The sequence below is a fragment of the Mandrillus leucophaeus genome, unplaced genomic scaffold, assembly GCF_000951045.1.
Source record: "Mandrillus leucophaeus isolate KB7577 unplaced genomic scaffold, Mleu.le_1.0 Scaffold281, whole genome shotgun sequence".
Classification (NCBI taxonomy): domain Eukaryota; kingdom Metazoa; phylum Chordata; class Mammalia; order Primates; family Cercopithecidae; genus Mandrillus; species Mandrillus leucophaeus.
This window is the reverse complement of record NW_012102932.1, coordinates 467882-489610: the sequence shown is the minus strand read 5'-3', so window position 1 is coordinate 489610 and position 21729 is coordinate 467882. Positions and strand designations below refer to the sequence as shown.

Genomic DNA, 21729 nt, shown 5'->3' with positions numbered 1-21729 from the left:
TGCTGGTTGAGGTAGAAGCCAGTAGTATCGGGGCTCAGGACAAAGGGCTGTTCACCTTCTAGTAGGGAAGTGTTTCAGCATTTAAGCAACCAGCATCGCTACATGAGTGCATGTCTGAAACTGGTCCTATGTGCATCCTGTGATCCTATAACACATAGTTATAGCTGGAGATGATGGATTAGTGATGATAATCACTTACACCTTTTCTTTCTTTCTTTCTTTTTTTAAAACCCAGATCGGGGAGTTACTAAGCACCACCCATCCTGCTAACAAAGCCAGCTTAACCCTGTTCTGTCCTGAAGAAGGGGACTGGAAGAACTCCAATCTTGACAGACACAATCTCCAAGACTTCATCAATATTAAACTCAATTCAGCTTCTATCTTGCCAGAAATGGAAGGACTTTCTGAGTTTACTGAGTATCTCTCAGAATCAGTGGAAGTCCCATCTCCCTTTGACATCCTGGAACCTCCCACATCGGGTGGATTTCTGAAGCTCTCCAAGCCCTGCTGTTATATTTTTCCAGGAGGGAGGGGAGATTCTGCCTTGTTTGCAGTGAATGGTTTCAATATGCTCATCAATGGCGGATCGGAGAGAAAATCCTGCTTCTGGAAGCTCATCCGACACTTAGACCGAGTGGACTCCATCCTGCTCACCCACATTGGGGATGACAATTTGCCTGGAATAAACAGCATGCTACAGCGGAAAATTGCAGAGCTCGAGGAAGAACAGTCCCAGGGCTCCACCACAAATAGTGACTGGATGAAAAATCTCATCTCCCCTGACTTAGGAGTTGTATTTCTCAATGTACCTGAAAATCTCAAAAATCCAGAGCCAAACATCAAGATGAAGAGAAGCATAGAAGAAGCATGCTTCACTCTCCAGTACCTAAACAAATTGTCCATGAGACCAGAACCTCTGTTTAGAAGTGTAGGCAATACTATTGATCCTGTCATTCTTTTCCAAAAAATGGGAGTGGGTAAACTTGAGATGTATGTGCTTAATCCAGTCAAGAGCAGCAAGGAAATGCAGTATTTTATGCAGCAGTGGACTGGCACCAACAAAGACAAGGCTGAACTCATTCTGCCTAATGGTCAAGAAGTAGATCTCCCGATTTCCTACTTAACTTCAGTCTCATCTTTGATTGTATGGCATCCAGCAAACCCTGCAGAAAAAATCATCCGAGTCCTGTTTCCTGGGAACAGCACCCAATACAACATCCTGGAAGGGTTGGAAAAACTCAAACATCTAGACTTTCTGAAGCAGCCACTGGCCACCCAAAAGGATCTCACTGGCCAGGTGCCCACTCCTGTGGTGAAACAAACAAAACTGAAACAGAGGGCTGATAGCCGAGAAAGTCTGAAGCCAGCCACAAAACCACTTCCTAGCAAATCCGTGCGCAAGGAGTCAAAAGAAGAAACCCCTGAGGTCACAAAAGTGAATCACGTGGAAAAGCCACCCAAAGTTGAAAGCAAAGAAAAGGTAACAGTGAAAAAAGACAAGCCAGTAAAAACAGAGACCAAACCTTCAGTGACTGAAAAGGAGGTTCCCAGCAAAGAAGAGCCATCTCCAGTGAAGGCCGAGGTGGCTGAGAAGCAAGCCACAGATGTCAAACCCAAAGCCGCCAAGGAGAAGACGGTGAAAAAAGAAACAAAGGCAAAGCCTGAAGACAAGAAAGAGGAGAAGGAAAAGCCAAAGAAAGAAGTGGCTAAAAAGGAGGACAAAACACCTATCAAGAAGGAGGAAAAACCAAAAAAGGAAGAGGTGAAAAAAGAAGTCAAAAAAGAAATCAAGAAAGAAGAGAAAAAAGAACCCAAGAAAGAGGTTAAGAAAGAAACACCGCTGAAGGAAGCCAAGAAGGAAGTTAAGAAGGAAGAGAAGAAGGAAGTGAAAAAGGAAGAAAAGGAACCCAAAAAAGAAATTAAGAAGCTCCCTAAAGATGCAAAGAAATCATCTACTCCTCTACCTGAAGCAAAAAAACCAGCTGCTTTAAAACCAAAAGTACCCAAGAAGGAAGAGCCTGTCAAGAAAGATTCTGTTGCCGCCGGGAAGCCAAAGGAGAAGGGGAAAATAAAAGTCATTAAGAAGGAAGGCAAGGCCACAGAGGCTGTCGCTGCAGCTGTCGGCACTGGAGCTGCCACAGCAGCCGTGGTGGCGGCAGCTGGAATAGCGGCCACTGGCCCTGCCAAAGAACTTGAAGCTGAGAGGTCCCTTATGTCATCTCCTGAGGATCTAACCAAGGACTTTGAAGAGTTAAAGGCTGAAGAGGTCGATGTAACAAAGGACATCAAGCCTCAGCTGGAGCTAATCGAAGATGAAGAGAAACTGAAGGAAACCGAACCAGTCGAAGCCTACGTCATCCAGAAGGAGACAGAAGTCACCAAAGGTCCTGCCGAGTCCCCTGATGAGGGAATCACCACCACTGAAGGGGAAGGCGAATGTGAACAGACACCTGAGGAGCTGGAGCCCGTCGAGAAGCAGGGAGTAGACGACATTGAAAAATTTGAAGACGAAGGAGCGGGTTTTGAAGAATCCTCAGAGACTGGAGACTATGAAGAGAAGGCAGAAACTGAGGAGGCTGAGGAGCCAGAGGAGGATGGGGAGGAACACATATGTGTGAGCGCCTCTAAGCACAGCCCCACTGAGTATGAGGAAAGTGCCAAGGCGGAGGCTGATGCATACATCAGGGAGAAGAGGGAGTCTGTGGCCAGTGGGGATGACCGAGCCGAAGAAGACATGGATGAGGCCATTGAGAAAGGAGAGGCTGAACAATCTGAGGAGGAGGCTGATGAGGAGGACAAAGCTGAAGATGCCAGAGAGGAGGAATATGAGCCGGAAAAAATGGAAGCTGAAGACTATGTGATGGCTGTGGTCGACAAGGCTGCAGAGGCTGGTGGTGCCGAGGAGCAGTATGGATTCCTCACCACACCAACCAAGCAACCAGGAGCCCAGTCTCCTGGCCGAGAACCTGCATCTTCAATTCATGATGAGACTTTACCTGGAGGTTCAGAGAGCGAGGCCACAGCTTCTGATGAGGAGAATCGAGAAGACCAGCCTGAGGAATTCACTGCCACCTCTGGCTACACTCAGTCTACTATTGAGATATCCAGTGAGCCTACCCCCATGGATGAGATGTCTACCCCTCGAGATGTGATGAGCGATGAGACCAACAATGAAGAGACGGAGTCCCCTTCTCAGGAATTCGTAAATATCACCAAATACGAGTCTTCATTGTATTCTCAGGAATACTCTAAACCTGCTGATGTTACACCACTCAACGGATTTTCTGAAGGATCAAAAACAGATGCCACTGATGGCAAGGATTACAATGCTTCAGCCTCTACCATATCACCACCCTCTTCCATGGAGGAAGACAAATTCAGCAGATCTGCTCTACGTGATGCTTACTGCTCTGAAGTGAAAGCCAGCACCACGTTGGACATCAAAGATACCATCTCAGCTGTTTCAGGTGAAAGGCTCAGCCCATCAAAGAGCCCATCCCTGAGTCCATCTCCACCATCACCCTTAGAAAAGACCCCCCTGGGTGAACGTAGTGTGAACTTCTCTCTGACGCCCAATGAGATTAAAGTCTCTGCAGAGGCAGAAGTAGCCCCGGTGTCTCCTGAGGTAACCCAAGAAGTAGTTGAAGAACATTGTGCTAGTCCTGAGGACAAGACTCTGGAAGTGGTGTCACCATCTCAGTCTGTGACTGGCAGTGCTGGTCACACACCTTACTACCAATCTCCCACCGATGAGAAATCCAGTCACCTCCCTACAGAAGTAATCGAGAAACCACCAACAGTTCCAGTGAGTTTTGAATTCAGTGATGCCAAAGATGACAGTGAAAGAGCTTCAGTAAGCCCCATGGATGAGCCCGTGCCTGACTCAGAGTCTCCTATTGAAAAAGTTTTGTCTCCTTTACGCAGCCCGCCCCTCATTGGATCCGAGTCTGCCTATGAAAGTTTTCTAAGTGCTGATGACAAGGCTTCTGGCAGAGGTGCCGAAAGCCCCTTTGAAGAAAAGAGTGAAAAACAAAGCTCTCCAGACCAAGTAAGTCCAGTTTCTGAAATGACTTCCACTAGTCTTTACCAAGACAAACAGGAAGGGAAAAGCACAGACTTTGTACCAATAAAAGAAGACTTTGGCCAAGAAAAGAAAACTGATGATGTTGAAGCCACGAGTTCTCAACCAGCACTGGCTCTGGATGAAAGGAAATTAGGAGATGTTTCTCCCACACAAATAGATGTCAGTCAGTTTGGATCTTTTAAAGAAGACACTAAGATGTCCATTTCTGAAGGTACTGTCTCAGACAAGTCAGCTACTCCTGTTGATGAGGGTGTAGCGGAAGACACATACTCTCATATGGAGGGTGTGGCCTCAGTGTCCACAGCCTCAGTGGCTACGAGCTCATTTCCAGAGCCAACAACAGATGATGTGTCTCCTTCTCTGCATGCTGAGGTTGGCTCCCCACATTCCACAGAAGTAGATGACTCCCTTTCAGTGTCTGTTGTGCAAACACCTACCACATTCCAGGAAACAGAAATGTCTCCATCTAAAGAAGAATGCCCAAGACCGATGTCAATTTCCCCACCAGACTTCTCCCCTAAAACTGCAAAGTCCAGGACACCCGTTCAAGATCACAGATCTGAACAGTCCTCAATGTCTATTGAATTTGGCCAAGAATCTCCTGAGCACTCCCTTGCTATGGACTTCAGTCGACAGTCTCCAGATCATCCTACAGTGGGTGCAGGTGTGCTTCACATCACTGAAAATGGGCCAACTGAAGTGGACTACAGTCCTTCTGACATGCAGGACTCCAGTTTATCACATAAGATACCACCTATGGAGGAGCCGTCCTATACCCAAGATAATGATCTTTCTGAGCTCATCTCAGTATCTCAGGTAGAGGCCTCCCCATCCACCTCTTCTGCTCATACCCCTTCTCAGATCGCTTCTCCTCTCCAAGAAGATACTCTATCTGATGTTGCTCCTCCAAGAGATATGTCCTTATATGCCTCACTCACCTCTGAAAAAGTGCAAAGTCTGGAAGGAGAGAAGCTTTCTCCAAAATCTGATATCTCTCCACTCACCCCACGAGAGTCCTCTCCTTTATATTCACCTACTTTTTCAGATTCTACCTCTGCAGTCAAAGAGAAAACAGCAGCTTGCCACACTTCCTCTTCTCCACCCATAGATGCGGCATCCGCAGAGCCCTATGGCTTCCGTGCCTCAGTGTTATTTGATACCATGCAACACCATCTAGCCTTGAATAGAGATTTGGCCACACCTGGCCTGGAGAAGGACAGTGGAGGGAAGACACCTGGTGACTTTAGCTATGCCTATCAAAAGCCTGAGAAAACAACTAGGTCCCCAGATGAAGAAGATTATGACTACGAGTCTTATGAGAAGACCACCCGGACCTCAGATGTGGGCGGCTATTACTATGAGAAGATAGAGAGAACCACAAAATCCCCAAGTGACAGTGGCTACTCCTATGAGACCATTGGGAAAACCACCAAGACCCCTGAAGATGGTGACTATTCCTATGAAATTATTGAGAAGACCACACGGACCCCTGAAGAGGGTGGGTACTCATATGACATAAGTGAAAAGACCACCAGCCCCCCTGAAGTGAGTGGTTACAGCTATGAAAAGACTGAGAGGTCTAGAAGGCTTCTGGATGACATCAGCAATGGCTATGATGACTCTGAGGATGGTGGCCACACACTTGGGGACCCCAGCTACTCTTACGAGACCACTGAGAAAATTACCAGTTTCCCTGAGTCTGAAAGTTACTCCTATGAGACAGCTACAAAGACGACACGAACCCCCGATACTTCCACATACTGTTACGAGACTACAGAGAAAATCACTAGAACCCCTCAGGCATCCACATATTCCTACGAGACTTCAGACCTATGCTACACTGCAGAAAAGAAGTCCCCCTCAGAAGCCCGCCAGGATGTCGATTTATGCCTCGTGTCCTCCTGTGAATACAAGCACCCCAAGACAGAGCTTTCACCCTCCTTCATTAATCCCAATCCTCTTGAGTGGTTTGCCAGTGAAGAGCCCACTGAAGAATCTGAAAAGCCCCTCACTCAATCAGGGGGAGCCCCACCGCCTCCAGGAGGAAAGCAACAGGGCCGACAGTGTGATGAAACCCCTCCCACCTCAGTCAGCGAGTCGGCCCCATCCCAGACCGACTCTGATGTTCCCCCGGAGACTGAAGAGTGCCCCTCCATCACGGCTGATGCCAATATCGACTCTGAAGACGAGTCGGAAACCATCCCTACAGATAAAACTGTCACGTACAAACACATGGACCCACCTCCAGCTCCCGTGCAAGACCGCAGCCCTTCGCCACGCCATCCTGATGTGTCCATGGTGGACCCAGAGGCCTTGGCCCTTGAGCAGAACCTGGGAAAAGCTCTAAAGAAAGATCTGAAAGAGAAGACCAAAACCAAAAAGCCAGGTACAAAGACCAAGTCATCTTCACCTGTCAAAAAGAGTGATGGGAAGTCTAAGCCCTTGGCAGCTTCACCAAAACCAGCAGGCTTGAAAGAATCCTCAGATAAGGTGTCCAGGGTGGCTTCTCCTAAGAAGAAAGAATCTGTGGAAAAGGCAGCAAAACCCACCACCACTCCTGAGGTCAAAGCTGCACGTGGGGAAGAGAAGGACAAGGAGACCAAGAATGCTGCCAATGCCTCTGCATCCAAGTCGGCCAAGACCGCCACTGCAGGTAGGTTGAGAAGGCCGGGCATTGGATATATGCCACAACCATTCTACTTAATTTACAACCTTTATATTTCCCTGTTTGGCTTTGTACTGGGAAGACGAGGGAGCACAATTGATGCTTTACCTTCCCTGTACTCTTCTCCTCTGCCCAAAGGTATATGTCTCAGTCCAGTGTGGCCTTAAGGCTTGGAAATAGCTCAGTGTATGGTTCAAAGCAGCTGTGATTCATCACATGGGATTCCTGATTTTGTGCTATTTTGGAACACAGCAACTACAACCCTGTTCTAAATCTTCAGAACCAAGGATGTGTCTTTCAGATGTTTCTGGAAGACTGGTTTCAGCCATGCTGGCCCCAGAATCCAGCAGGGTAACACAGACCAGGAGCTCCTAAAGGCCTAAGGAGAACCAGAGGTTTCACACCAAGACTGGATCGACCAGTCTAGACTGAAGATTTAGAGTCCTTTTTTAAAAAAAATTAAATTTTAAAATTAAAAATTTTTACATTTTTATTTAAAACATAACCAGGTTGGAGATAAATCTTCATTAAAGGCAGTGTTCCATTTTCATGTCAGCCAAAAAGTACTATAATTTCAGGTGACCAGTGAGTATCCAGGGAAAATTAAGAGAAAAACATTGATGACTCTTTTCTTACTCTTCTCTTACCCATGGCCTCATTAGTAGAGACTCAATGCTATTTCAGATTAAAATTCCACTTGGAAGCTGGGTGCATGGCCTCATGCCTGTAATTTCAGAACTTTGGGAGGCTGAGGTAGGAGGTTAGCTTCAGCCCAGGAGGTTGAGACCAGCCTATGCAACATAGCAAGACCCTATCTCCACAAAAAAATGTTTTTAATTAGTTGGGTGTGGTGGCATATGCTTGTAGTCTTAGCTACTTGGGAGGCTGAGGCAGGAGGATCACTTTAGCCCAAGAAGTCAAGGCTGCAGTGAGCCAGAATTGTATGTATCACTGCACTCCAAGCCTAGGCGACAGAGCAAGACCCTGTCTCTCAAAAATAAATAAGCAAATGAAATTCCACTTGGCAGGAGCAGATATCCCTGATTTTTGATCATTCATGTTTTGGTCATGATTCCCAGATTTATCATGTTCTCGGTAATGACCTGGGCTTTTGATGGAACTGGTCTCTGCAGTACTGCTTCATTTTATTGCTTCACATCAATCACAAGGATTGGCATTCATACATTTTATTTGCTTTAGGTAATTATTCAGAGATTTTAGATCACAATTCACAAAGTGTAATATAAATGGACCCAAACATGTAAGGCACAACATAATTTAAGTAACATTGCCCTGATTTATTAGGGAAAATCTGATAGAGTAATCTTTGCAGCTCTCCAATTAAGTACACTTTAGGATTTAGATTTGTTAAAACTACAAGTTTTTACTTTAAACAATATGGAGTATCAATTTTAAGACTCAGTTCTCAGCACATTTGGCCTTTTTACATGCATGTAGAAAATAATCGGAATTTTTTTCATGTTTAAAATGAATGACAAACCACCAGATAATTAACCCTTTCATCTGAAAGAGTTGACAACTGACCTGCACTTAGGGAGAAAACATGAAATCCATTTAAACAGATAAAACCAACTGAAATTTACTCCCAAGTTTGCCAGAACATATACATCCTAGCCCACACAATTGACTTTTTAAAAAAACTTTTTGGACATTTAAAGAGGTAATTTAAAGGCAAAGTAATAAGTGAAAATGAGTTAATTTTCATTTATTTTGGAGATGCTTTTAGATGTCTACAAAGGCAAAGTTGCAGTACTAATTGACTTTTAAAGCAAACCTGGGCCAACTTTCAGCAGTTCTGTTGGTTTGTGCTTCTGTGAGCAATATTCATTTGATGTTGATGGTTGTGATTTAGAGTAGAGGGGGAAATTGCAGACATGTTTAATTATTGGAAGAACTGTAACTCACAAACTTCTACTACAAGTCAGAATTCTTTAGGAGGCCCCCACTGGGTATTTTGAGGGCTTTCAGCTCAGATTCATTAAAATAACCTATTGATCTATTCATAGAATGAATTAGCTTATCCAATTATTACTTTGGCTGATTCTCACCACTCCCTTAGCCCTCTAAAAATAAAACTGGACAGTTGATAGAATTAGCTGGTGGTTTTGAATCTGGGATGATAGTCTTTAAATATCCTATGGAGAAAGAGGATTAAGCATATAAAATCTAGCTGGTGTTTTAATTGGCTTTACAGCAATGAAACCAGCTGCATGTTAGAATCACCTGGGGTGCTTTTAAAAGACAGTAGTGCCAGACCCCAACCCAAACCTACTTAAGTCAGACTCTAGAGAATGAGGCCTGGGTGTCAGTATTAAGCATCCGAGGTGATTCTAATTCTGTAGTCAGGCTAAAGAACCACTGCCTCAAAATGCTAGTTCTATTAATGTTTCAAAAGCTTTAAACTTCCTAACTGGAAAACAAGTTAGTTTTCCTAGGCCTTTGTGATTTGACTGGGGTTTTGGTTGCAGGCTGATATGTCCTGATTAGTTAGAGAAAGCCTAGTCTTTCTGAACCGTCTTTTGCCCAAGTTCAGCATCCAGCCTTGTCTAGGGAAAGAAGCATCAGTTTTCAGAATACTGTGCTAAGGAGAGAATATGGTGTTTCATCAGTTTGTGAGCGAGACTGAGGTGCTGAGGGCCTTGGAAATCATATGGGGTTAAGATCAAAACTATTTACTAAGTGGAACGTTAGGGTATAATACCCAGCTGTGGACAAAATTGCAATCATGAGACGCTGAAGTGGATTACTAAGATAACTTAGCTATGTTTTGCCAAATACAGATGTTTTCTTTTGACTTTTAAAATGTACTTCTTAGATCACTTATCAAATAAAGAAGCACATTAGCAGCTTCTTTAGGAGGGGTATTATATCTAGTGCCATCTTGGGAAAGGCCTTCAAACTCTTCTTGCTTCCTAATGTTGGCTGTCCACAAAGGGAAACCATCCCATTCTTCACTTCTCCTATTGAGATGGTAAACAACCATGTTATGTTTTGTCACATTGCTAGCGCAAATGCCCTTGACAGATTCCCAGGGAGATGGAAATGCTGTCACCACTTTGCATGTCCCAGAGGACCTGCTTGTGATTGAGTAGGGAAGGTGTGGTTGAGTAGGGAACATGTGCTGGATGTATGGTCTCTTCACCTTGCTATGACCTTGCTTTGTCTTTGTTTATTTACCCAAGGACCAGGAACCACCAAGGCAACCAAGTCCTCCACTGTGCCCCCAGGCCTCCCTGTGTATTTGGACCTGTGCTACATACCTAACCACAGCAATAGTAAGAATGTTGATGTGGAATTTTTCAAGAGAGTACGGTCTTCCTACTACGTGGTGAGTGGGAATGACCCTGCTGCTGAGGAGCCCAGCCGGGCTGTCCTGGACGCTTTGTTGGAAGGAAAGGCTCAGTGGGGCAGCAACATGCAGGTGAGAACTCCTCAACAGTGTCTGCACTGCAGATTGAGCTGTGTCCAGAGGCAATGGGAAGGAACCATGTTTAAAGAGGCGCCTCATGTGGCTGGCTGTGGATTCACATGAGGAGCCTCCTGTGTCTATCACACATGAAATATCCTGAGAACAAAGTCAGTTTAACATACAGTAGGTAGTACAAGAAATAATATTCTTGGCACCACCAGCAACCACAGCCTTGGAGGAAAGCCACCTTAACTAAAGCAGAAACCATTTATCTGCAAAATGGGCCCAAGATTCATTGCCCTTCCTCCAGTATGCCAAGAGTCTTGTGTGTGTGAATCAAAGCGGTCATATTTCCTTTCTTCCTTTGTGTTTTATGAGTAGACTGTAGCTAGGAATAGGGCCATTTAGAAAAACAGCTGTCCATGTGAAATTCCACAGTAGGAGCATTGCTGAATATAGTCCCTCACAGGACACTCCCAACTCCCAAACATCAGGCCTGACCACAAACCATCCCTTATTTATTTAATGACAGGGTCTCTCTATGTTGCCCAGGCTGGTCTCGAACTCCTGGCCTTAAATGATTCGTAGAACGAGCCATTATTAATTCAGCGGTGATCTTTGCTTATCAAGTTTTATTTGTGGTTCTGTACAAAATTACATAGTAAATTGTGCTTGTATCATATTATATAGAATTACTTGTTATTTAATCATATGAAATCTAATGAGAGGCACCCAGTGGCTTCTTACTGAATACTAGACGGAATTTATACTATTCAGGACATTACCTACCCACCCCATACCTCCATACCTCCATCCCCAACCACACACATAAAGTAAAGGTGCAGATCTTTGTTCTCAGGACAAAATGTTAGTTACGCACAATGAGTGGGCTTTTGAGGGCTTTGAAGTGCATGATAAAACTCCTTGGATTAAATATGCAACATCTTTTATGCAAAACTTACCAGTTGTGTTAAAGGAAATACAAGAAATTGTACCCTAACAGAAGCACTTTCTTAGCAGTAAAGAACTGAGAAACTGACAGTGAATGTAGATGAACGAATTGACAAGTGATTAGTTGCCTTTGGTTCCAGCCTTCAATTTCCCTTAGAAACAATAGCTTTTCTTTGCAGCTTTATTCTGGTTCCTGGAAAATATACATCGAAAAATCCTTTGCATTTCTTGAGGAAAATAGAGAATTTTTCTCTCATTTCCCTTCTTCTTCCAGTGGTCTAACTAATACCTTGCTATTCATTTTCTTTTTTTCCATGGTTTCTGTTTCTGCCCTTAAATAGCTTTTTTTTTTTTTTGTCTCTCCCTGCAGGTGACACTGATCCCAACTCATGACTCAGAAGTGATGAGGGAATGGTACCAGGAGACCCACGAGAAACAGCAAGACCTCAACATCATGGTTTTAGCAAGCAGCAGCACAGTGGTTATGCAAGATGAATCCTTCCCTGCATGCAAGATTGAACTGTAAAAAGCAAGGCCAGCCACACCACAGGATCTGAACTTTGTTTCCAGAAATTCTTCAATTTGAAATCACCTTTTCTAAAAAGTCAATTCATCTAGTTAAGTCGCTGAACAATTACCTGCCAAATGCTATACTGTGTCATGGTGATGCAAGTCACTAAATTTCTCAGTTTTTGCTGATTGCTAAGGGAAGTAACAGTATTCCCACAATAGGGTTCAAGTTCCTGCAAAATTACCTACCCCAGTTCATCTCTGCTGAACATTTGGAAACCATGCACTAGCCAACCCAACTGACTTCTGCTAGGTAGAGGCATTTGTCTTAGAGAGAGAGAGAGCGCGGGAGAGAGTGAGAGAGAGTGAGAGCACAAAGAGAACGCAGGAGAGAGACGGAGAAAGAATGAGAAAGAAAAGGAATGCAAGAGAAGGAGATGTAATGACAGAGAGTTCTGGTGAGATACCCAGAGAGAAAAAGAGAGAGCAGGGTGGGGTAAGGAGGAGAAAATAACCAACAATTAGGTCTGTATTTTCTCAGGCAGTAGGCATTCTTTAGTCTACATAGGCAAAGTTTTCCATTTTTGTCAGTCTGAGTCATCAAAAAGAGTCTTAATTTTCTAAAACAAGTTGGCTAGAAGAAAAGTAAAAAGAACAAAACTTGTTATGAGGGCATGTGATATTTTCACATCTTAATTAAGCTCCTTCAGTTTGAAGGCTGCACACTGACATGATGTAGTGAGTGTAGACTGGCCATGCAAGTGGTTTGGGCCCCATTCAGAACTCTCAGACTCTAAACACACAAGTAGATTGATCTAAGGCATGCTCCCAGCATTTGTCCACCCACTTAGTCCACTCTGAGTCGATTAACCTGCATGCAGCAACACCCAAGTCCACCCCAATTAACTGAAGCAAATACCAAAGCAGTTGGGAGTACATATGGTAGACAATTTGCCTTAGGAAGTGACTTGAATGTACAAAGATACTTGATGCACTTATTTTTTAATGTGAGACAGCAAGTTTATAAAACATCCCTATAGGATTATAGATACTTAAAGGAGCACATGGGTGAGCGCGTGTGGGGGTACTAGAAGCTGGTCTGATTGGTCCAACAGTTTGATGCTGAGTCATGTGTGTTGAATCCCACTTCAGTGCACCTGTGGCCTCTCAGTCAAACAAGTTGTGCCTTTCACAGCTTCTTTACTACTGCAAGTTCAAGACTGAAATGGCTTCTATGATCAGAACTGGGAAAACAGTGAATCTTATGGTGGAAGAGGTTCTCAGCAAGTGTACAGTATTTACCTTTGTCTTACATTGGCTTTTTAAATTTTCCATTAATTTCAACGTAATTATGGGAACAAGTGTACAGAAGAATTTTTTTTTAAGATATGTGAGAACTTTTCATAGATGAACTTTTTAACAAATGTTTTCATTTACAGGAAATTGCAAAGAAAATTCTCAAGTGATAGTCTTTTTTTTAAGTGTTTCGTAAGACAAAAATTGAATAATGTTTTTTGAAGTTCTGGCAAGATTGAAGTCTGATATTGCAGTAATGATATTTATTAAAAACCCATAACTACCAGGAATAATGATACCTCCCACCCCTTGATTCCCATAACATAAAAGTGCTACTTGAGAGTGGGGGAGAATGGCATGGTAGGCTACTTTTCAGGGCCTTGACAAGTACATCACCCAGTGGTATCCTACATACTTCTTTCAAGATCTTCAACCATGAGGTAAAAGAGCCAAGTTCAAAGAACCCTAGCACAAATTTGCTTTGGGATTTTCTTTTCTGGAAAAAAAAAAAAAATAAAAGAAATAGTACATTGAAAACAAATGAATTCTCAACTCCTACGGTTCATGTAGAGTTTAGAGAAAATTTCCATCATTGTCATCATTGAACTGTGAACCTGGGAAGCCAGATCATGATTAAAACTGACATCAAGTTTCAAGTTGCAGATCAATGCACCCAGTGTTCAGATGCGGCAAACCTCTCCGTGACAACTGTGTTGTGCTCTGTCACATTACATTTCCTGCAGACTCTAAGATCTACGGAGTAGAGAACAATGACCTCATTTTATTTTCTATGTTAGTTATTTATTTCAAAATTAACATTTTAGTTTATTTTTGTCTGATAAGTGTATGTTTTGCACTGCTAACTACAATGAGGGTTTAAAAAAACGCTTCTTCAGGGTCCTTTCACTGAGGACCTGTGCAGTCTACTTAATGCTGTGAATTACGTTTTTCAAATGTTTAATTTTTTAAAGAAAATTAATATTCTATTTTTGTTAGGCTTCTCTAGAAATGCAGCTTTTATTTATTACCCCATTTCTTTCAAGTCCTTGAAAAATAACATATTAAGGGTACAAGAAATTAACACATGATGGAAAAGTCATTGTGACGCAAATGAATTTCATTGAGTATAAACGCATCTACTTCAAACTTATTTTATAAGACAACCTAAGATACTCGAGATAATTATTTAATGGTTAGCTCTTAAGTTGAATTGGTCTACATAATACGTGGGAAGAAAACCAGATTTTTAGCCTTCTTGCCAAATCCAGACCTCTGGTTGATTTTTCTTTGACAGAAGATGAAGTAATTTTCCAGTTTCCCAAATTAAATGTATTTAACATGTACATTATTTTGGTTTAAAAACTATAAACATTGTAGGAGAATTATAGCCAGTCTTCAGTTATAACCACTCCACCCCCCTCACTTTCTCTCTCTCTCTCTCTCTCTTTTTTTTTTTTTTTTTTTTGCTATGGGATTTAATGGGAAAAATATATAAAAACTATCACTAGTCAGCTGGCTCTTTTTCCTATGAAATCTATCAGTACCTTTCTCCATCCATTGTTCTCAATAATGACCACAGAGCCTGAGTATACCAAGAAAACCAATATTCGCATTACAGGTTGCTCCTGTCCTTCCAGACACCTTTCCTGCCTGTGTGACTAACCTAATTTTGCTAGTTCCATAAATACACGATTAGTTTAGTAACAGCCATCACAATGTACCATGTACATTCTAAGTGAGAGCTAAAGATCGACACAGACTTCTAGGAGCTTTGTTCATACTGATTACTTAATCCAATTGTATAGATTGAATATTTGAGTGGAAGGAATTTACACTCTGTTTAAACGATGGGATTGTATCGAGATAGCACTCATGATCATGACCTTTTTGGTAGTATTCTTAAACAAAATTCTACAGAGACTAAATGTTAGAGATGATCCTCCATTTTCAATTTTAACCAGTTCTGTCCCCTTTCTCAAAACCCTGAGCCCTGTGCATGCTTTCTCAGTCTTGTGGTGGGACTGGATACAATGACTAACTTCCCCTCCTCCCCCTTTTAAACACCATTTTCCATGGAGTTCAAAAAAATTTTTTTTCCTTAACGTTACATATCATAGTGAATGGTTTCCCCAGTGTATATGAATGTTTTAAGTGTCTCCAATAGCTTATGCAGTCTAGGAGCTTTCCAATACTCATTTAATTAAGATTTAATCATTTGCTAATGGAAATCTTACCACCTTTCATTTTCCCTCTATTACCAAATTTCAGCTCTTAGGAGCTGCTCTACAATTCTCAATTTGCTTTTCTTGCCTCTCTTTAGTCACCTGTCACAGGAGGTTCCTGCTCAGTAATGATATTGTGAGTTAGGATAATAACTTTTTTTTTTTGTGCTTCAGATTTAGAAGAAAAGATCCTGTTTCCATTTGAAAGGAACTGTAAGCTTTTATCTTTTAACCAACTGAACAATACACCAAAAGCAGCCTAGGGATGAGCATTTCTTTGAAAGCAATTAGGTTATTCACCTGGTATTAAAACTATTTACTGTTAAAAAATCTGTGACTTCATGAAGTTGATTTTTAAAGGCAGCATCAAAAACTGAAAAGGAAGGGAAAAAATAAGCAGCTTCTCTGCATTTGTTTGGAGCTCCCCAAAACGGGGGCCATGGAGAAGTGGCATCAAGACCGGGCTGCCCTTTCGAGAACACCCTGTGGCAGTTCAGAGACACGCTTTTCCTCCACTGCATGCAGCCCCTCTTTCCAGCACTGGAAAGAAGTGGTCTTGAGCCCGGCTGAGAAGCACTTCACACTCCTCTCTCTTGTTCTGAATGGTGTTTGTGTCAGTCTGCAGCTGTGTATGGTATTATGTCTTATAATCCTGCATCACTTCTATCCTATCCAGTCATATCTAATGTAGAAAATTAGTTTCCAGTGAAAGTAATATGTAGTGCTTTTATGATATTTGTGTGCAATATCCCCTCTTCCATTGAGGATATTTGATGTAAAGGAAAAAAAAAAAACTCAGTTCCACAATAAAATACAAAAGTGGCAAAAGTTCATGTGTGTGCTGTGCTGTCTTTTGCTTTGTGTTCCTGAGTTGGGCTTTGCCACTCACGCAGAATGCTGGGCAGTCAGGGCATGACAGCAGGGACTGACTATGTTCTTTTCAAGGTGGGCTCCCTGGCTTTTGGCAAACTCCTGAAAGGGTCTTGCTAATACTTGCAACTGCTACCTCGTTAACTTTTATAGCCAAGCCCTAGAGGATGTGAGCGTCTAAGAACAGAAACTGGGAGGTGAAGGGAAGGAACAATTAAAATTATTGCTTAAAAAGAAAAGAAAAGAAAAAGGATAGCTGGGTGCAGTGGTACATGCCTGTGATCCCAGTACTTTGGGAGGCCAAGGTGGGAGAATCATTTGAGCCCAGCAGTTCAAGGCTGTAGTGAACCATGATTGTGCCATTGCACTCCAGCCTGGGCAAGAAAGAGACCCTGTCTCTGGAAAAAAAAAAAAAAAAAAGAAAAAAACAGATCAGACCAGAACCTAGCATAGAAAAAACAGATCAGACCAGAACCTATCATATTCAGCAATTGTGCTCAGTACCTTATCTTTCTCTTAGTTCCTTGCTCACTGTTACAGAATATCCTCTAGCTAACTAACATCATATGTTATGGTTTTGACTCATACCCAGGAACTAGAAGTTGTTGGGAAAAAGTGATTATATATGTAGCTAAGAATACCTAACAAGAGGAGGATTTCCTCCCCGTCATTCAAACGATTATTGCACATTTACCCTGTATCTGGCAGCGGATTGTATTACGAGATATAACCTAACTGCTGCCCTAACTGATTGGGGGAAGACAGACCAGCAGAGGCAGTGATACCACATTGTTACAGGGGCTCCTAAAATTCAAGAGCGAGCTTAGGTGACCACAGGAAAAGCACCGCAAATGATGTCTCGGCTGAGCTCTGGAGTGTGCGCGTGCGTGTGTGTGTGCATCGGTCGGACCGAAAGTAAATTCCAGGCAGAGGCAAGAGCTCACACGGCGTCTCAGCAGAGAGCAGGATCAGCATATATTAGGGAGCACAGACTGCTCACAATGGCAGTGTGTGGATGGGGAGGCCCTGGCCCTTCAGTTTCCCCTGATGTGGCCACAAAAAACTTGCCCAGAAAGTTCTCAATAGAGACCTCCAGGACCAGGCCCTGCCTGTCTGCAGAGATGGTCCTTTAGCCCAAAAGACCCCTGCAGCCTGTCCCGAGTCATTATGATATTCCTTTGCGTGTCATATCCACTCCTTTTGATCTTAATTTCCCCCTCCAAACCATGGGGCTACATTGAATGGTCCCATCAGAAATCACTGCTTGCTAAGAGGGATTCTGAAATCCCTCCAGAAATTAAAGGGTTAAGCATGTGAGCACTCAGGGTGGGAAATCATCACTTGCAGATTTTAATTTCATCTATCAGACTCAAATTAAATAGTAAATAAGTTGTTTTCTATTCCACTGCCAAATTGTTCAGTTCCAGGAAGCCTTACTTCTGGCCTGAAGCCAGGGTGGCAAACTATCTTGGTTTGCTCAGGATTGCCCTGATTTCAGCACTGAAAGTCCTGTGTCCCAGAAAACCCCTTAGTCCCTGGGAACCACTGAAGGCTAGTCACCCTACCTGAACCCTGCCCTGCTGTTTACATCCCCTTCTCCCCACATCCAGGCACAGTGGAAGGGGAAAAGTTGGCATCAGCGTTCCTTCAGTTTCTTTTTTCTTATCTTCTGAGAAAATCAACAAAGGTCTGTTGAGGTCCTGTGATCATATTTTTTCTTCTTAATTGTACCGCTCATTCGGGATGATTTTCTATATCCCTACAATGCTTTTTTAAAAACACTCCTGACTCATGAATTCTTGGTCCCTTGCATAATTTCCGAACTATTTCCTCTTTGATCTTGTATTGTATGTCTTGGAAATTCACTCGAGCCATATATGCAGTTTTGGTCACAGCCAGCTCGTTTAATATGAGCAGTTCTTCTGGATACTCCTCTAGAGGTTATTGGCAATGTTTTCACAGATGGTGGAGCAGAGCTTCTGAGGTCTGCTTGATTCACAGGGAGATGTCTCCATACACCAACAGACGCAGCTCTATTTCATGGCTCAGATTGTCCCCACTAAAACCAGAAATGCATGCTGCTTTAATGCAGTCTCAGGAATTTAAATGCCATGTGTAGACTGATGATTTTTATGGTCATATCTGCACCCTGTACGTCATCTCTTACCTCCAAGTTCATATATCCAGTGCCCGTTAAAATCTCCACGTGGATATCCAATAGGAGTCTTTAAAATACCCTAAACCAAATGTAACATGTCCGCAAACAAACCCCTGATTTCCCTTTGCAAACTGCTTCTCTCCTAGGCTTTTCTACCTCAGTAAATGACAAATACATATTCTTGTTGTTCAGATCAAAAATTTTGGCCCATCAGCAAATCTACTGGCTAGCAAGTACTGCTGGCTTGACCTTCAAAATACATCAGTCGGATACCTTCTCCTCATATTCACGGTTACTACCCTTGTCCAAGTCAAATCATTTCTCTCCTGGTTTATTGCAGGAACATCCTAATTGACCTTCCTGTTTCCTATCTTTGCCCTCCTAGCTTATTCTCCATGTTGCAGCTACAGTAGAGTAATCCTCTAAAAATATTAAGTCAAATCATGCCACCCATGCTTAAAGCTCTTGAGTAAGTTCTCATCTTAGAGTAAAAGCCAGTGTCTTTACTGATGGACTAAGAAGGCTTACACAATCCATCCCTCCTCTACCCCTTCTCTCTGACTTCATTTCCCACTTCTCTCTACCTTACACATTCTGCTCCAGCCATACTGGCCTCCTTGCTATTCCTCAGGCATTCAGCCTTTCATCTCGGGGCCTTTGTGCTATTTCCCTTGCTGGACATGCTTTTTCTCCAGGTGATTCCACGGTTTTCAATCTCACTCATGTGGGGTTTTGTTCAAATGTCATTTTCTCAGGAAGGCCTTCCCTAACCACCCTATTTTAAGTTGCAATCTCCACCATTTACCTAGCACTCTCTTTTTCTCTACCTTCCTGGTCTCCATATGACATATTATTTTTGTGATCAAGGTTGGGGCAAAGCCCGGTGCAGTGGCTCACACCTGTAATCCCAGCACTTTGGGAGGCCAAGGCTGATGGATCACTTGAGGTCAGGAGTTTGAGACCTGCCTCGCCAACATGGTGAAACCCCGTCTCTAGTGAAAATACAAAAATTAGCCAGGTATGGTGGTGCATACCTGTAATCCCAGCCACTCAGAAGGCTGAGGCAGGAGAATTCAGCCTGGGTAACAACGTGAGACTCCGTCTCAAAAAAAAAAAAAAAGGTGGGAGTTAATGAGCCAGAGCCTGGGAAATACTCATACCCAGCAGTGGCCCAGCATGCTGTTAATGGAGTACATTTGTAATGGGCATTAATGGTCTATTCTACCTACTATCATAGGCATATTCACTTTGGAGGGTGTTTTAAGGATTAGAAGTTTGAACTCTGCAGAGATGAAGCATCATGGGAAACAAAAGCCAAAAAAACAAACAATTCTACCACTGAGGGCATCAGAGGATATAATACCCCTTTTATAAATCTTTCTCATAGTCCTTGATCCTGCATTTAAAATCCATGATGAAATTTATTTTCAGGTGCTTTTTACAAGAATAAACTCCTTGTTTTCTGAATATGCCTAGCTCAGATCTGGAATCTTTTTCATACATAATAATCACAGCTCAAGCAACGATTTTGTTTTAAACAAAGATCCCAGTGGTTACTGCCACAACCTCAGCAGCGTTGCCACCATCGTTTGTTTAGATTTCCCTGTTACCACACAGGTAATAACATCCTCAAAGCAGTATGCAGTATCAGCAAAAAGGCCAAATCCATGGGGAATAAGAGGTTATTTTCAAGCTAAGACACTGTTATTTAGAACAAAAGGCAATTTTCCTTTGTTGAAAAGCATTACTTTCCAACCATTTCCTAAAGCAAAATTTTTAAAATGGATCATTTTCAGAATTTGAAAAGCTCATGAAAATACAACCACACCACATTTTCTGCTTTGATGACTCACTAAAGTCAAAGCTCTCTGAGACCTTTTTCTACTTCATCTTTTTCTCACCTATGCCCAGGGTACCAGCGGAATCACCTTCCACTGACTCACGCAAGGTCACTTCACAGCATCTGCATTTTGGAACTCAAAACTCCTGCTCCAGTTACAACCAGACAGCAAAACCATATAAATCACCATTTACTCTTTTCCCTAATGGATCTTACTCAGGAAGAATAATGGCCTACTCTGCATCACTGCGTATTTTATATTTATATTCAGAGTTAGACAAGAAACAGCTACTAAATTAATGATTCTTCTAGCCTGAAATATCATTTGTAAATGAGCTATTTGCTACAAATATCATTGTTGGGTCTCATCTACATTCCCTGAAAAAGTCCTGTGAATGCTCCACCCATAAACCCTAGGCCAGGATTTCTAACGTCGACACTGCTAACATCTTAGACCAGATAGCTCCTTGTTGTGAGGGACTATCCTGTGCATTGTAAGATTTTAGCAGCATCCCTGACCTCTACGAACGAGATGCTAATAGCAGCCCTTCAAAATACCTTGACATTATCAAATGTCAGATGCTAATAGCAGCTCAATCAAAAATACCTTGGCATTACCAAACATCCCCTGGAAACAAATCACTCTTGGTTGAGAACCACTGCCCTGGGCTTACTCCTGGTTATCGGCAGACAGTTCTCCACCAGTGGATGGTGTTTCTCTAACAACACCTTTCAACTGTGTGTTGACAGGTGCGAATGAGCCAACCTCACTAGAATCTAAGTTCTTCCTGGTCTCTGCCCAAGGGTGTTTCCTGGTCATGGGAGTGTGATGGTGCTGCACTAGGAGTAGGCTGTAGTGTTCCCAACCCATAAGGGAATGAACTGAATGGGCAAATACTTAGCTAGCTTCCTTGCCTCTCAGAGGAAACTGCTGAGGTGTGCTCTTCACGGTCTCTCAGAGGGTCCACAGCAAGAATGAGCCGGTTTCCACAATCCACTCAATCATGCACCCTTTTTTGGCTCTCCTTTCTACCCTGTCTCAATTTCTCCTTCCCTCACCTGCTTTCGTAAGATCACCTCCAACTAATGCACCTGCACTCAAATTTCTGTCTCCTGTCTTGCTTTAGGGGGAACCTAATCTGAGACTGTGATCTTCCGAGTTTGGGAGTGCACTTTAGGAGTCAGATACAGGTTTGACCCTGGCTCTCCAATTCACAGAGGGAAACCTTGGCATTTAATCACTTCTCTAAGTTTTTGTTATCTTGTATATAAAAAGAGCTGTAATAATGGTCATATTCTTGTGGGTTAAATAAGATCATGTATACAAAAATTTAATATGGCACTTGGCTATAAATGGTCAATAAACATTGGCTTTTATTACTGGTCTAGAAATGATCAGATTTGTGTTATAGCTTCACTTCCTAACTCCTTGCTTTGAGGCAGATAAGTGGGATACACATATGTAGAGAGAATTCTGATGTGATGCACCATGCTCACCCCCTATTTCCCCCCTCCAAATCTTCCTCCTGGTGTCAATTTTGGCTTACACTAAACTTTGTAGAAATCCAAAGAGGCTTTCTTTGGCATTAAACCTTCAGCTTAGGACATGTGGCTTCTAGCATCTCAGTATTTCTGCTGGGAATTATACCTCAACTGGAAGACTTTCCTTTCAACTTAACAAAAAATATTTCACTCAATAAATG

General features: G+C 42.7%; 1 protein-coding gene across 2 annotated transcripts in view; it reads left to right on the top strand.

The window, feature by feature from the left end:
- The window catches only part of MAP1B (microtubule-associated protein 1B), a 107005-nt gene extending 91016 nt beyond the window's left edge, over window positions 1-15989 (top strand). For both annotated transcript variants that reach the window (XM_011985229.1, XM_011985228.1), the window contains 3 exons: window positions 236-6737; window positions 9953-10191; window positions 11501-15989. In XM_011985229.1, coding sequence (XP_011840619.1) covers window positions 236-6737; window positions 9953-10191; window positions 11501-11656 — 6897 coding nt within the window. In that variant the 3' untranslated portion in view covers window positions 11657-15989. The remainder of the gene's footprint in view (window positions 1-235; window positions 6738-9952; window positions 10192-11500) is intronic.
- The last annotated feature ends 5740 nt before the right edge of the window (window positions 15990-21729 follow it).